Raw genomic sequence first — 14860 nt, forward strand, 5'->3', positions numbered from 1 at the left:
CTTCTTTATTTCAAGCCGTCTTGGTTCCTGTTCCTGTTCTGCAGTTGTTGTTCTGTTTAACCAGCAATAAAATATGTTAACAAACTGTTTGTTGTCCATTGGATTGGCTCAGGCAATTTTTACAGCTATTTGTCAGGTATTATCATAACCAACAAGATGGAGGCTATTTCCTTGACCTCTGTTGAATGTAGGAACAGGAATATTTATCCCAGCATTTAACGTTTCTGGGGGTTACTTAAAATTTCCAATTCCAGTTGCCCAAGTTGGAAGGGATGATCTTAGTGTTGTATTACACTGACAGTTGTTGTTGAGTACCTTTGACAGAGAAGTGAAAGAAGTGCCTTGATCTTTGTGCAAGTACCAGGCTAACTGAAATTCTCCTTCCTTTGTGTCATTGTACAGACATCTTCTCGATTGTTGGTGCGGCCGACCAGCTCCGAGACACCCAGTGCGGCAGAACTAGTCAGTGCAATTGAAGAGCTCGTCAAAAGTAAAATGGTGAGGCTGACTGGCAGATGCAGGTGTTTAAAGAAGTTATGTCTTCAAGTCCCGACTTGCTATTCAAAAAAAAGCTACATGCATTTCACTTGTAAACTTGATGCCTGTTTCAAAAGTAATTTTCTGGGTTGATGTACAGGTCATGTACAGGTTGTACATGGATGTACAGGTTCATGTACACCATCTTTTGTAAAAGCACTTACTGAATAGGTAAATGGCTATGTAGAGAAGCAAAAAACAATAAATAAGAAGGAGAGGAGACAATAGAAAAACTATGTCCTATTAGTAAAATGAAAATAACCTATTAGTAAAATGAATGCAAGAGCAAGGGTCTTGGCCTGATAGACCTTTATGAGGTCCCTGAAGCTAGGTTTATAGTAAGTCTAGCAAGGTTCAAAAGTAAAGTCACACACAGAAACGTTTATGCTATCTAGCTGCTTTTTTAGACAATGTGATAATGAATCATAGAATAGTTTAAAGGTCATCTAGTCCAACCACCCTGCAGTGAGCAGGGACATCAGCCAGACCAGGTTGCTCAGAGCCCCATACAACCTGACCTTGAATGTTTCCAGGCATGGGGCATCTGCCACCTCTCCGGGCAACCTGCGCCAGTGTTTCACCACCCTCATTGGGAAAAATGTCTTCCTTAGATCCAGTCTGAATCTACCCTCTTTTACTTTAAAACCATTACCCCTTGTCCTGTTGCAACAGGCCCTGCTAAACAGTCTGTCCCCATCTTTCTTATAAGCCCCCTTTAAGTACTGGAAGGCTGCAATAAGGTCTCCTCAGAGCCTTCTCTTCTCCATGTTGAATAACCCCTGAATATGAAGAAATAAGTAAAAGAGTAAAAGGATCATTTTGCATGTTAGTGTCTCCTTTCCTGCTTTTTAGTGTTGGCTAACAAATTAAGTAGGAGGAATTTGTGTCAGCTTTTTTAAGTGTCTGTGTTTTAAACTTTCTATGTTTCTGAAGATGCTCATTGACAAAGAATAGGGTGTTTGGGTATTACAGGAAGGCCCTTCTTCATATTCAAAACTCAGCTTGAGCCAGTGCTGGAAGAACTGCTCTAGCTGACCCTGTTTGAGCAGGGAGATTGGTCTGTATGGTCTCAAGAGGTCCCTCAGCAATTCTGTGATTTCGTCAAAAAAAAAGTCTGGCTTTTGCAACATAGATTCTGTTGGGCTTAGTAGAAGTGCTGCTGTGAAAACTACAGTGAATCGCAGCATGGCAGCCCCATGTTACCAGAGGTTGATATTTCCCAGGCTCATTCTAAATTTAAGAAGCTTAGAATTTCAAAATGAAAAATTTTAATTTCTATTTTATATTTCCTGCCTCAGAAAGACTTACACTTCACTTAAATTACTACATGAAGTAATTTCTGCACTCTCTTAGAGTATTAACTTTGCTTTTTATTTCTCTTGCACCAGAAGGGCTAATAGGAAGTAATCCATGGGAAAATTCAACACAGTCTTTTGTAAATGAAAGGTTTGATAGTCCATGTGTCTAGCAGTGGATATAACTTAATGATCCATGCATATAGTCCCTGGTGGAGATGTTCTCATTTCAGAGTTTTAGCCAAGGGTCAGGTTCCCCTGGTTTTTGGGCCAGTTGTATCATTATTGGGTTTTTACTTTTTGTAGGGAAAGAAAAAAGATTACAGCCAAACCCCACCCTGGTGAAGTAAATGTGTCTTGCATTAAAGGCTGCATCACGTGCAGGGAAAATGTGATACATAACTGTAGCTTGCTCCTACATTACGGGCTTGAATTAAAGAAGTCAAATAAATACTTCATAGAAGCTTGTTCGTATTACTTCTCCCATGGCTTCTCTATCTTTTATACAAACAGAAGCCTGTGGAGTCCATGCAAGGAAGATAGAGCCCCTGTCTCTTCTGCCAGATATCCTTTCCTAGGATCTGAGCTGTCATAAAGCTCAAAAGCAACACTGACAGTGTAGAAGTCATTATTTTCTTCAATGAGTCAGTATTTTGGCTAGTTAATGAGATAAACAAAATGTCTGAGAAAGAATGCCACTTCTGTTGTCTTAAAAAATGTAACATCCAAAGAATCTCCTTTAAAGATGTCCTATTTATTATTTAAAGTAACTTGCATATGCCAGAACTCAAGTATGACAAATCTAATTTAATACCTGGCAATAAGCACACATCTGTGTAGCTTCCACCGTAGAAGTACTTACATCCTGAGCAGGATAGTCTGATGTTTAGCCCTTGCTGCTCAAACCAACTGAAGTCCTTTCTTTTCCTGTGAAGGAGAGACCAATATATGTCAAATGTGCTTCCATAAGGTTAGCTTATCTCTCCTGGAGAGCCAGGTTGTTGGCTGGTGTCCTGGAAGCTTGAAACCTCCTTTGCCAAGATACTTTACAATAATTGATCTCCCATAGGTTCCCATACATAGCTGCATGAAAATGTATCTTGTGAATAAAGGGGAAATAAATCATTGTTGCTGTCTCTCTTGAACACCTTCTCAGGCCCTGGAGGACCGTCCAAGTTCCTTGTTGGTAGATCAAGGTGACAGCAGCAGTCCATCCTTCAACCCTTCAGATAACTCCCTTCTTTCCTCCTCATCACCCATAGATGAGATGGAAGAAAGGAAATCCAGCTCCTTAAAAAGACGACAGTAAGACCACTTTTTCACTCCATTTTTTACAATGTTTTGAAAGGAGAAATTAAATGTTTAAAAAAATGTCCGTTTTGAACTGTTGGTCTGAAAATGGAGGTACTTGCGTTACGTGTCAAGCATATAGTCACCTTATGCAAAGAAAAAATTTTTCTCAAACGTTAGTGGCAGTTTCAATTTCATGTAAAAAGACTTTAAAAAGTTGTATGCCATTAATCCTCTTTAAGAATCTGTTTTATTTTTTAATGAAATATGTGTTCACGATTGTCCTTCCATTGTAGCTACGTTTTACAGGAATTAGTGGAGACAGAGCGAGATTATGTACGAGATCTGGGCTATGTAGTTGAGGTATGATGCTTTTCATTCTCTTGATTTACTTTTTTTATTTTATTTGAATGTGGTACTGACCAGCTGTGTAGCTTGGACCTCACATTTTTTTTCAAAACAAAACACAGGAAGAAACTGAAAATGTGAATGTTTGCTTTCTGAGTTTTCCCTCCTGCAGGCTTTTAACGTATTAGAGATACTGCATCAAATCTTATTCCCTTTCTTCCTATTATTGCGTGCACCTTATTGTTCTGCTGAGGAGTGTAGTTCTTTGTCATTTTTTACGATCACTACCTCTGGCCTAATGGTATGTTAGACTAGATGGTTTTATTTAGCACAACTGAATTACAAAAAGCATTGTAGCTCAGCATATAGAGCAACTGTCCTGGATTTGAAAGACTTGCTGCCTCGCTTAGACTTCCTGGTTTCCCCTTGTGTAAAATGACATAGCATCACACATCTGCCTTCAGTCTTTAGCTACCAGCAAAATGCATTTGGAAGAGTAGAGAGAATGAGCGTGACAGTGAATTTCAGCCTAACAAGATTCAATTCTTAAACTCCATTTTAAAGGGAGGGAGGGAAAGAAAGATTGGCATTGTGATAGTCTTTTTACAGTATTTAAAGGGTGCATTAGAAGGCTATGAACAGATGTATTCTTGTAACTAACAACATAATTCCTGGTGAAAATGCTAGACATCAAAACATAAACTTTGCAAACTAACACCAGACCTGGCTAATTAGGAGTAGAAGTATTAGGAAAAAATAGAAGGAATAGAGTTGCATGGATATTTACAAAGCTTAAAAACACTCCCAGCTCTAACTATGTGATAGAATTGCACAGTGAGGTGGGTATATGTACACCAAAAAAAAGGAAACGGGACTATGGGAAAATGTAAAAGGAACTTTATTGCAGCCAGAATGCTTGCTAATAGAATTGATATTCAGGTTTTTTGGAGTTTGGTTTGCTCATACCGCAGGTAGTAGTCCATGCAGTGCAGCCAACATGCAGTGCAGCTGCTTTCTTCCTCAGTGCACTTTGGTGTAGGGTTAGTGGGGATGACTGAAAAAAGAAACACTGAGCAAAGGAGCACAGAAGCCAGTTCAGTAGCTCTGAGATGTACTTGGTAGCAGCCCTACCTGGAAAAGCTTTGCAGCTGCTTCAGACAATAAAGAGAAGGGCTGTATAAGTTTTCTCTATGCTTTAGGCCTGTTCACGCAGGCTAAATTAGCTAGAGTGAATTCATCTTCTTAGCGTTGGGCAGTGTTGTGTAGACGGCCTCAAGCCAATTTGTGATATTTTGTGTCTGTGCTCTGTGTTATACTATGTTATAGAGCAGTGTTTGTGTCCCAAGCAAGCTGTTGTCATGGGCGATTTGGAAAGCTGTTGGGAAAGGGGGGCTTAAAAGACAAATCACTTTTTTAAAGTTAAAACGTACACAGTGAATTTCTTTGGACTGTTGCAGGGTTATATGGCACTTATGAAGGAAGACGGTGTACCTGATGACATGAAAGGGAAAGACAAGATTGTGTTTGGAAATATTCACCAGATTTATGACTGGCACAGAGAGTACGTATTAACCTGAAAACCATCTGTTGGACAATTCTACCTTTAGATTCTGACTCTAAGAATTTTTTTTTTTTCCCTCAAATGCTGAGATGTAAGGTAAACACAGTTGATCTTGTGCTTTGAGTTGTAGATACTGTGGATTCAGCTTACAAATGTTGGCGTGAAGATTTGCTTTAAACAAGGATGCTTATATATAGCAAGTGCTTCAACTGAGAATCTATAGTATGGATAATATTAGGTACAGAAGTTTGTCCATTGTTTGAGGCTTTGTTTTCAGAAGTGTTTTTCAAAAAAAGAATTTGTTAGGGGTTAGCATAGCAATTGTGAGCATCTCGGGCATTCAGACTAGGAAGGAGAAAATTTTCAATCAACATATGAAATTAAAGAATTTTATTAATGAACACCAGTATTTTTTCATCTTTGCATGGATTCAGTGTGTCCTTTTGGAAATCTATATTAAAATATTACACCGTTAACATTGTCATTTTGGACATACATTAATATCCTGATTAGGCTATTAGGGGACACAAAGTGGACCTTGCAGTAAAACCACTTTGCCTTGCAACTACCTATTGCTACAGTGTGTGCCACCAGAAAAAAGTACTTACTCTGTTTATGTTCAGCTTCTTTTTAGGAGAGTTGGAGAAGTGCCTTGAGGATCCAGAAAAGCTGGGATCCCTGTTTGTTAAGCATGTAAGTGCAAACATCTTTGTTGGCAAATCCCTATCGCTGCTACTGGCCAACGTTTGATTATTAAGGATTTATCTGTGGTACAGTATGGTTAAGAAAGTGCTGTAAAATATTCTTCACTGTAAGAGGTGGAGAGATAGCTTACAAGAGCTTATAGATAGACTAAGTAAATGTGCTAGGTTTTGACCCCAATATCTTCCTGAGGAGAGGAAATACAAATAAGGGCCACATTTCTCATTTCAGTTCCAATTCTGTGCAAGGGAGTTGTCATTTCATGTGATACCTGCCTTCTAATCCCAGGTATCCATGCAGCACCATGGAACATAGGAGACAAAAACAGGAAAGAGGCTTATTCTTCTTTGCAGTTTCAGTGCATTCTAGTTTTGCATACTTTCCCGTTCTCAATCACACTAGTGGTTGAGATTCCGCCCTGTTCACTTGGGAGGGAAATTGAGAGTGCCAGAAATTCATTATGTTTAATTTTAGTCCAACATAGTACCCTTTATAGCTTTATACAAGTCCCTGTTTTTCCACTTTTCATTTATTTATTAAAAGGAATGACCATATGTACATGTGGATATTATAACACTTCAGAAGGAAATCAGGTGAACTAGTTATCTGGAAACTAGGTATCAAAATTCAGGACCCATCAGACGTGCCACTAATCAGTGATTTTGGTGTGTGTTTGTGTAGAAATACAATTTAATACCTGTTACTGGTACTCCAAATCACGCAAGACAGCAGAAGGAAAACTTCCCTGCTAAATACGATCATTTGCACAAGCATGCAAAGACTTAAGATGGACTGGATTAAAGCAGATTTAATGGGTTTCAGATTTTCCCTGCAGTCTGTGTTTGAAGTCAATACCAGGGTAGCAAAAGAGCACAGAACCAAACATTAAAGGAACAGTAACACTGGAAGCCAGGACTAATTCCTGGACTAATGATGAGGAATGAGCTGTTTCATTTCTGAGGGATTATTTTTTTTAAAAAAAGGCTTGGAGGGAGGGGAGAATTCTGGCACTGGTAAAATGGGAAACCTGGAGGAAGTAACTCTCGCTGTTTCTGATTGCTGTTTTACTTTCTCCTGGTATATTCTCAACTGAGTTGTCTTTGAAAGGCACCCTCACCACTGAGGTGATGGAAAGGCAAGCTGTGATGCTATGACACCATCCTCTAGCAAAACCCTGACTATCAGCTAGAACATGACGATTCAGTTCCTGCTCTTGATCTGTGTTCTGTGTCCTTTTCAATCTCCATCTTATTTCTTCCTTTTTTGTTTTCCATTTGACTTCACTGGTCAGTACTCTGTAAGTCTCTGAGCAGCAAAGCCTCTAATGGCAAACCCATCCTAGCAAAATGATACGAAAGACTTTGGAGTAGGTAATAGACGCATAGGGTATGTCTGTGTTTCTTAACCAGCAAGGTCAGTAATCAAGAATGAATCTTAAAGGCTGAAGTTACGCTCTTTCTCTTTTTCTCTGTTGCCTTGGTGTTAAAAGCACATGCACTAAATACAGAATTGGAGCTAAAAAATATACCAGCGCCACCATTTCCAGGCTACGTCACCTACGTCCCCACTCAAATTCCAGTAGGACAGCTAATACTAAATAGAAGACTTGAGAGGTTTCTCCTAACTACTCTGTACAGCTAAACAGGAGGAGGTCATTATTCTAATATATTCCAATAAAAATCGGATTACTAAAATTCAATAAAAAATATGATATTTCAAAGGCTCTTGCTAAAACAAAAAGATAACCATTTTCATACTTAGATTTATTGTGGGACCTGCTGAGCTATCGTCTCTAGACATCTGTTGCTCAGGAGTGTTTATAACTGTGGCAATTTTTTGACTTGTGTTGCCTTTCTAAAATCATGATATTCCCAAATAAATGTGTTTTCAGATCTGTAATTTCTGCATATGTAGCTGTTTCTTTTCCTCAAAAGGACCTTTTTAAGTTCATACTTTTGAACAGCTGTACTTCTTAAAATAATAACTCCATTTCAATCTGGCACCTTTTTTTTCTTGATGATGATCTATCTGTCATTGTGTATCTTTGTTCTTCTAGGAGAGAAGGTTGCACATGTACATAGTTTACTGCCAAAACAAACCAAAGTCTGAGCACATTGTCTCAGAATACATTGATACGTTTTTTGAGGTAAGTGCCTGATAGAAGATATATGCAAGGTGAAGGGTGTGTACAAATCATAAGCATTATCAGATCTGTTGACTAAAACAAAAACAAACAAAAAAGGCAGCAGATAATGTTGTTACTGTTTTAAATTATAATTTCTTCCCATTTCTCTTCTGATTTCTTACGTCTGATACAGGCTCCTAGAGATATATTACTCTCTAGGGGAAGAAAACTAAAGTTTAGCTATAAGATATTAATTAATCATTAGAGTCTCATCCTTACTAGCCCTAGCCCAGGTGGTTAACAGTGCATATTATATGAAGTGGCAATTTTGGATGACGAAGATCACTGTCAAAAATAGACTATATACAACCTGTGACTGAAAAATTACACTTCACTGTACATTGTTTTCAAAAAAGGATATGAAGATGCTTGGAGAGGGGAATATTTTGGAAACAAAGCTGATACAGATAAGGGGAAGGACTCCAGCTTTTGCTAACTGAAGATTAGATTCTGCTCTGATAGTCATATAGCCATATATCACTATCATATCTGATATATCTGATAGTGATATATGCTGCTGTGTTTTTAACTCAACAAAACAAAGTTGTTTCTAACTACATGAACTAAAAAATGTTTGTTTTACATCCCTAAGGATCTAAAGCAACGCCTAGGCCACAGACTTCAGCTCACGGACTTGCTAATAAAACCTGTGCAGAGAATTATGAAATACCAGCTGTTACTAAAGGTAAAGCGATGTTGACATGAATGATTTAATCTATGTGTTAGTGGATATGTTTTCTTTTTTAAATATTGCTGATGCTTTTCCACCCTCCTCCCAAACAGAACCCAGATTTGTAAGCAATGTCACATGATTATTTTCTGAGCATATTCAGATAGTTACAAAAATTGCAGTAAATAGATTCTGCCCAAGCTTGCTTTTTCTTTTAATGGTTAAAGACCAAATGAGCTCAAGTCAGTGACATGGAAATGTTTAGAATTTGTACCAATGTCACATGAAGAGGAGAGGGATCTCCCAAGTGTTTTCAGATGTAAACGTGATATGAGTTGTTGGGACTCATCCCAACTTTTCCATCCACATCTGCAACTATTTTAATATCATGTAAATGTTTACTGAAGAGCAACCCTTTGTATCACAGAGGTCATTGCCTTAATACATGTACTTGTATGAGCTAAATCAAAACAGTGAATAAATCTTAAAAAATAAAAGGGGGAAAGCACTGCAACAAGAAGCTTTAAAAAGGAAATTTTTCTGTGTGTCTTCTGCAGTCTGTCATTCTCTGGCAGAGGATAGCAAATTCAGATTTTCTAAGATTTCCTTTAGCTGATTAATGAGAAAATAACTTTTTTTTTCTTTTTCAGGACTTCCTTAAATATTCTAAGAAAGCTAATCTTGACACAACAGAACTAGAGGTACTTGAGACATTTTCTCTTGGTGATTTGAATGCTCTTTAGTCTGAACTTCTGTTGTTTTGACGGTCACTTTCCTTTTCTGATTGTCTTGAGACTGTGATTATAAGTGTTTGCCTTTCACATTTCTGTTCTAAAGCTATCATAGCAAATGAAACAAAATTTTATGCTGCTAACTCATATGGAAAATAAAGGTTTGACTTTTTATTTGTCTTGAACAGAGAGCTGTAGAGGTCATGTGTATAGTACCAAAACGGTGTAATGACATGATGAATGTTGGCCGCCTGCAAGGATTTGATGTAAGTTGGCTGAGGTTTTGCTTAAGAGTTTTTGTCAGGTTCTCTAGAAATTAACCATTAATGTTATGGGGAGAAATGAGGTGGAGTGCTCCCTTGCTATCTGGTTAGCTGGTGCAAAAAGTAGTGAATGAAAAATCAAGTCTTAACCCTGCCAAGGACTTTTTCCTGGGAAACTTTACATGTTGTGTCAGTCACACTAGGTAAGTCCTTCTGCAAAATCTGGGAAGCACTGGTGTTATTACAGTTCCCTTATTGACTAATGACTTGTAAAATAGTGAAGTAATCAGTTATCAGCAGATGAGCAGACCTGACTTCTGTAGTGTAGACATAGGAGGAGTTGCTGAGGTCAGTAAAGTACCTGAGGCAACTTTAGCCCTTCTTGTTTTGCTAAGTCTAGAAGAGATGGAAACTGGCTGTTGAAGCAGTACGCATCAGCCAGACCATAGTCACATGTCCTAGTTGCAAAGGCCTTTCTGCTCTGTGCTGCAGGTGTGAATGTGAATTACTTCCCTTTTCGGCAGCCTGGAAGTCATTGCAAGAATACATGAGTTACTGTGGGAGTTACTGAGAACAGACAGTTGAAAACCTTAGTGTTACAAGCCCCAAACTGCAGTATGAGTTGAAAAGAGTGGATTTTGGGTTGTTGTGGGTTTTTTTTTTCTTGATGATGTTTGTTTTTTTGAGAAAGGGCACAAGAATGTCCTGTGTATAGGAGGATCAATGAATATACAATGGTCAATGACAGTCAGAAATTGGGAACTATACAAAGCTATTTTGGCATGAGCATCTGCTCAAAAAGGTTGATTGGGGAAAGAAATAAAGAAATGCACTGAATCTGTTTCTGCTTGCCTCTGTGTCTAGGGTAAAATTGTAGCCCAGGGTAAACTCCTGCTCCAGGACACATTCTTGGTTACAGACCAGGACACGGGACTTCTGCCACGATGCAAGGAGAGACGGGTCTTCCTATTTGAGCAGATTGTCATTTTCAGTGAGCTGCTAGATAAAAAGAAAGGTTTCTCCATGCCCGGATTCTTGTTTAAAAACAGTATCAAGGTAACTGTTGTGCGTGAGTCTCTGCGTCCCCTGCACAAACTCTGCTAAGGTAACAGTTTCTGACTTAGTGTGGAGTCACTAGTGACATATCTAGATGTGCAATCATAAAGCCCAGTGAGGTGTCAGTCATTTCCTGAAATTACTTCCTACCGACGTTTTGCTCACTCTGATGATAAATGGAAATCTTTGGATCCCAGTACTCTGATGCTTCCCATGTGAAATATACCAAAACAGGAAATCAGTCCGAATATGTAGGTAACGTTTGCAAGTAGTACCACCTTCTTAGACGTGTCGGCTTTTCCTCAAACAAAAAGGGTTTACCCCCACTTCAAGCTTGCCCTGAAACAAAAACTGATGATACTAGGGCCCACCAGCCTTCCTCACGAAGCGTTTTGGGTGGACGCTGCTTCCCTTAATCCACCTCTGGGCTCTGCCTGCCAGCTGAGCATCCTGTTCAGCACTGCCTAGACAGCCTGTTCCAAGGCATTGCTGGATCTGCAGCAGAAGCCGTCGGTGTGGGCCAGTGGTAGGGCTCCATAGCAGGCTTAGCATTTCCCTTCAGCACTTGAAGGGAAAGTGAGGGATGATGGAGAACATTGGGCCATACTGACCAGCTGGAGGTTGTTCAGGCACAGCGTATCAGTAAGCTGTACACTAATCCGTAGTTTGCTGTAATCCTTCATTTCATGGTGGTATTTTACTGAAGGAAAGAATGGTTATCATTTGAAGATCTGACTCTGAGCTCCTAAGTAAGAGATTTTAGAGGTATGTTTCTCATAAAATACATCAAGTAAATTCTCTTTTTTTTTTTTTTTTTTCCATGAAGGTGAGTTGCCTTTCCCTGGAGGAAAATGTGGACAGCGATCCCTGTAAATTTGCACTAACGTCAAGAACGGGCGATGTCATGGAGACCTTTATTTTACATTCTGCCAGTCCAGGAGTCCGCCAGTTATGGATCCATGAAATTAACCAAATTTTGGAAAACCAGCGCAACTTTTTAAATGGTAAATTATTTCCTTTCACTGAAAGCTCATAATTGACTGACTTCTCTCTCATCTGTTGTTTCTTGGCTTTAAAGGTTTTACAAGTTTCCTTTTTCCTGAGCTAATACAGAACAGTTGGGGGATATGTGCCATATTTCTGCTTCAGAACAGATGCTAGCATTTATTGTAAGAGTGGTAGTCTGAATTTACATGGTGTTCTCTTGGTGAAATTTTCCAAATGTTTTGTAGGAGTGAATCAAGATTGGCACCACCCGTTGAGGTGGAGAGCTTGTGTACTCCTTTTAAGCAAACACAAGCCTTTAAAGGCTAAACCCAAGTGGAATCTTAAGCATCTATTCTGAATATGTTTTGCTTGTGTTGTTTTGGTGGCCATTGTTGTCACATCTTACTGTGGTAACAACATTCAGATTGTGCAGGAGGAAAGTAGATGGTAGTGTCTACTGTGACAGTAAAAGGTTCTTGCTCTATTTTTGCATCCATCAGTTGTTGCCCCAAAATCTGCCCCAGATTTTTTTTAAGAGAGTTGTAATGGATGGAACAACGAGCTGAGAATTCGGAGTCACGCCTGTTTTTTTCCCAGCTTGGCTGCTGACTGACAATGTGATCCTAGAGGAAAACATTTCTCCCCGGTTTCAGATTTTTCATCTTTAACAGAGGTACCTATAGCAGGTTATGAAGCTGTGATATAGAAAAGTGACTTGAGATCTATGGCATGACCGGCATTGCTGAGGGAACTTATTTGAACAGCACTCCCCTTTTGCCAATAAACGTGTGTCTCTCAAACTGTTCCTGTTCCCTTTCCTGCCCTCCTTTCCCTGACCACCTCCCCTCCTGCCCCCATTGCAGCCTTGACGTCCCCAATCGAGTACCAGAGGAACCACAGCAGTGGTGGAGGTGGCAGCGGGAGCAGCAGCGGCCCCGGCAGCTGTAGTGGCATCCCCAGCTCCAGCCGTAGCCGGCCATCCCGGATCCCACAGCCTGTCAGACACCATTCCCCAGTCCTGGTCTCCTCTGCAGCCTCGGCCCAAGCAGAGGCAGACAAGATGTCAGGTATGTCCATTCACAATCTCTCCCTGCCACACTACAACACCTCCTTAGAAACTGGCCTGAGCCAGCCAGACAGGCACCCTCCCAATGCAGAACCGGACGGTCCTCAGAGAGAAGCTGAGCAGATTCCCAAGATGAAAGTTATTGAAAGTCCGAGGAAGACAGCGGGAAGCATTTCTGGCTCAGCTGATGGAGCCCAGAAAGACTCACGTGGAAGCTCAGAGGACGGTCGATCAAGAAACAGCATAGGATCACTGACGCTTGGGAAGCCAAGGCCAGGAGCCATCTCACCAATGAACTCTCCTCTCTCCACGACTTTCCCTTCTCCTTTTGGCAAAGAAACCTTTCCACCCAGCAGCCCCCTGCAGAAGGGCTCCTTTTGGAGCTCCATCCCAGCATCCCCTGCCAGCCGCCCTGGCTCCTTCACTTTCCCTGGGGACAATGACTCCCTCCAGCGGCAGGTCCACCGCCACTCTTCACACAGCAAGGACACAGACCGCATGAGCACATGCTCCTCGACCAGCGAGCAGTCAGTTCACTCCACCCAGAGTAATGGGGTAAGAGCGGAGCACCTCTGTCCTGCGAGCTCTTCTAAAACCTTCCCATGCTCCCTTTCTGTGCGTTACCATCACTCTCCGTACTAACTTCTGGCTCTCCAGTGCTGTCCTGCTCTGAAATAATCAACTGTTCGAATATCTTCTGCACATTAAAAAAACAAAATTGTCTACCTCACTGTGTATGTATGCATACAAACATGGATATGTATACAGACACAAAAGCAACTGCTAACATTAGATGCAATTTCTGCCTCTGCTGAAAACATAGATCACCGGGCTGATACTTACTAACTTGCTCTCCTTGCTTTTTTCGTCTCTAATTGGAAGGCTCATAATTAACATGCTGAAGCGTGGCAGCCAGAGCACCTTGGGGGTATGCATTGCAGCCAGCACTTAGATCTGACTTTGAGATTTTGGCAGATTACCTTGGGGCTTTTTTCCCTTTCACACACAAATCCGCCACCATTGTCCTGTTGAGTTTTAACTTCGTGGAGACATCTACAGAACGTTCTCTGGGCTGCTTGATTTTTATTTTTTATTAATTTATTCCCCCCCCCCCCCTCTACTTTCAGCCTTAGTTGCTGTACAACATTCTCTTTTAAAATCCTGTGTCTGATCAAGGAAGCTTCCTGCAATCCACTCAAAATAGGCCAACAAAACCTACCTAAAATAATCCTCCTTCTACTACAACCAAAACAAATAGCGACTCCACTTGTCTTTTCTGCTTTGTAAGAAGAACTGGTTTAGGGCATCTGGAGATTCAACCTTTTAGTATGCACTTGGTGTGTTTGTGCGGAAAGCTGGGGTATCAACAGAATCCACATTCTCTGTAATAACGTCCACCAGGAAATGCAACACAGCAATCACAGGGGCATGTGCAAATATAAAGCAAAAAATTTCAAGGCACTTGCCATGGATGTGGTAGGCAGGCTATGGTGCCTTTCTTTTTAAACTCGCATTTGATTTTTCTCTCACTAAGTGTTGTGTTCACAAATGTTTGTTTTTCCACTCTCTCACAAATAGTATGCAATACCAATTTTGCAATTCACCTAACTTTCCGGACCTATTTTAAGTGCATGCATTTCTTTATAGAACTGTTTAACACACAGAGCTTTCTTGATTTCTTAGTTCTTACACTTACTCTTATAATAGCTTCAGAAAAAAAAAGTATGCTTTGCATGTATCGTATTTTTATCCCGATCTTCCTGCAGCTTTTCATTTGATTTAGCTCTGTCTTGTGTTTATCTTCAGTCTAGCAAAATGTGATGATCATGGGATATCTGGGATAATTTGAGTATTTTGTAAATACCACACAGTATGTGAATCAAGGTGATGGTACTTCTTGTATGCAGAAAAGACTTGCATAGTATTAATTTATGTCGTTCATTAAAAAAAGAGAGAGGGAGAGATGGGATGACACTGAGTTTTCAGAACATTTGAATTTTAATACTATCTCAGCAAAGACACCGTTGCTTGTTTTTATCTTATTATAAAATGTAATATCTGAATGCATGTCTTCTGCTTCACAATTGTTTCTTTTAGTTTAGTAATTGAGATGGGGCATAATTCTTCATTTATAACCTCATTTCTAGACCATAATTCAGCAGGATTTCA

At 40.1% G+C, this 14860-nt stretch overlaps 1 protein-coding gene across 1 annotated transcript in view; it reads left to right on the forward strand.

The window, feature by feature from the left end:
- TRIO (trio Rho guanine nucleotide exchange factor) overlaps positions 1–14860 on the forward strand; it is a gene marked incomplete at its 3' end in the record, with an annotated part of 250985 nt that overhangs the window by 223787 nt on the left and 12338 nt on the right. The window contains exons 37-48 of the mRNA XM_082015438.1: positions 403–498; positions 2989–3137; positions 3419–3485; positions 4928–5031; positions 5655–5724; positions 7790–7879; positions 8511–8603; positions 9239–9289; positions 9508–9585; positions 10447–10638; positions 11465–11642; positions 12489–13246. Coding sequence (XP_081871564.1) covers positions 403–498; positions 2989–3137; positions 3419–3485; positions 4928–5031; positions 5655–5724; positions 7790–7879; positions 8511–8603; positions 9239–9289; positions 9508–9585; positions 10447–10638; positions 11465–11642; positions 12489–13246 — 1926 coding nt within the window. The remainder of the gene's footprint in view (positions 1–402; positions 499–2988; positions 3138–3418; positions 3486–4927; positions 5032–5654; positions 5725–7789; positions 7880–8510; positions 8604–9238; positions 9290–9507; positions 9586–10446; positions 10639–11464; positions 11643–12488; positions 13247–14860) is intronic.

The sequence above is a fragment of the Phaethon aethereus genome (assembly GCF_964289735.1).
Source record: "Phaethon aethereus genome assembly, chromosome: 2".
In the NCBI taxonomy this organism is placed as follows: domain Eukaryota; kingdom Metazoa; phylum Chordata; class Aves; order Phaethontiformes; family Phaethontidae; genus Phaethon; species Phaethon aethereus.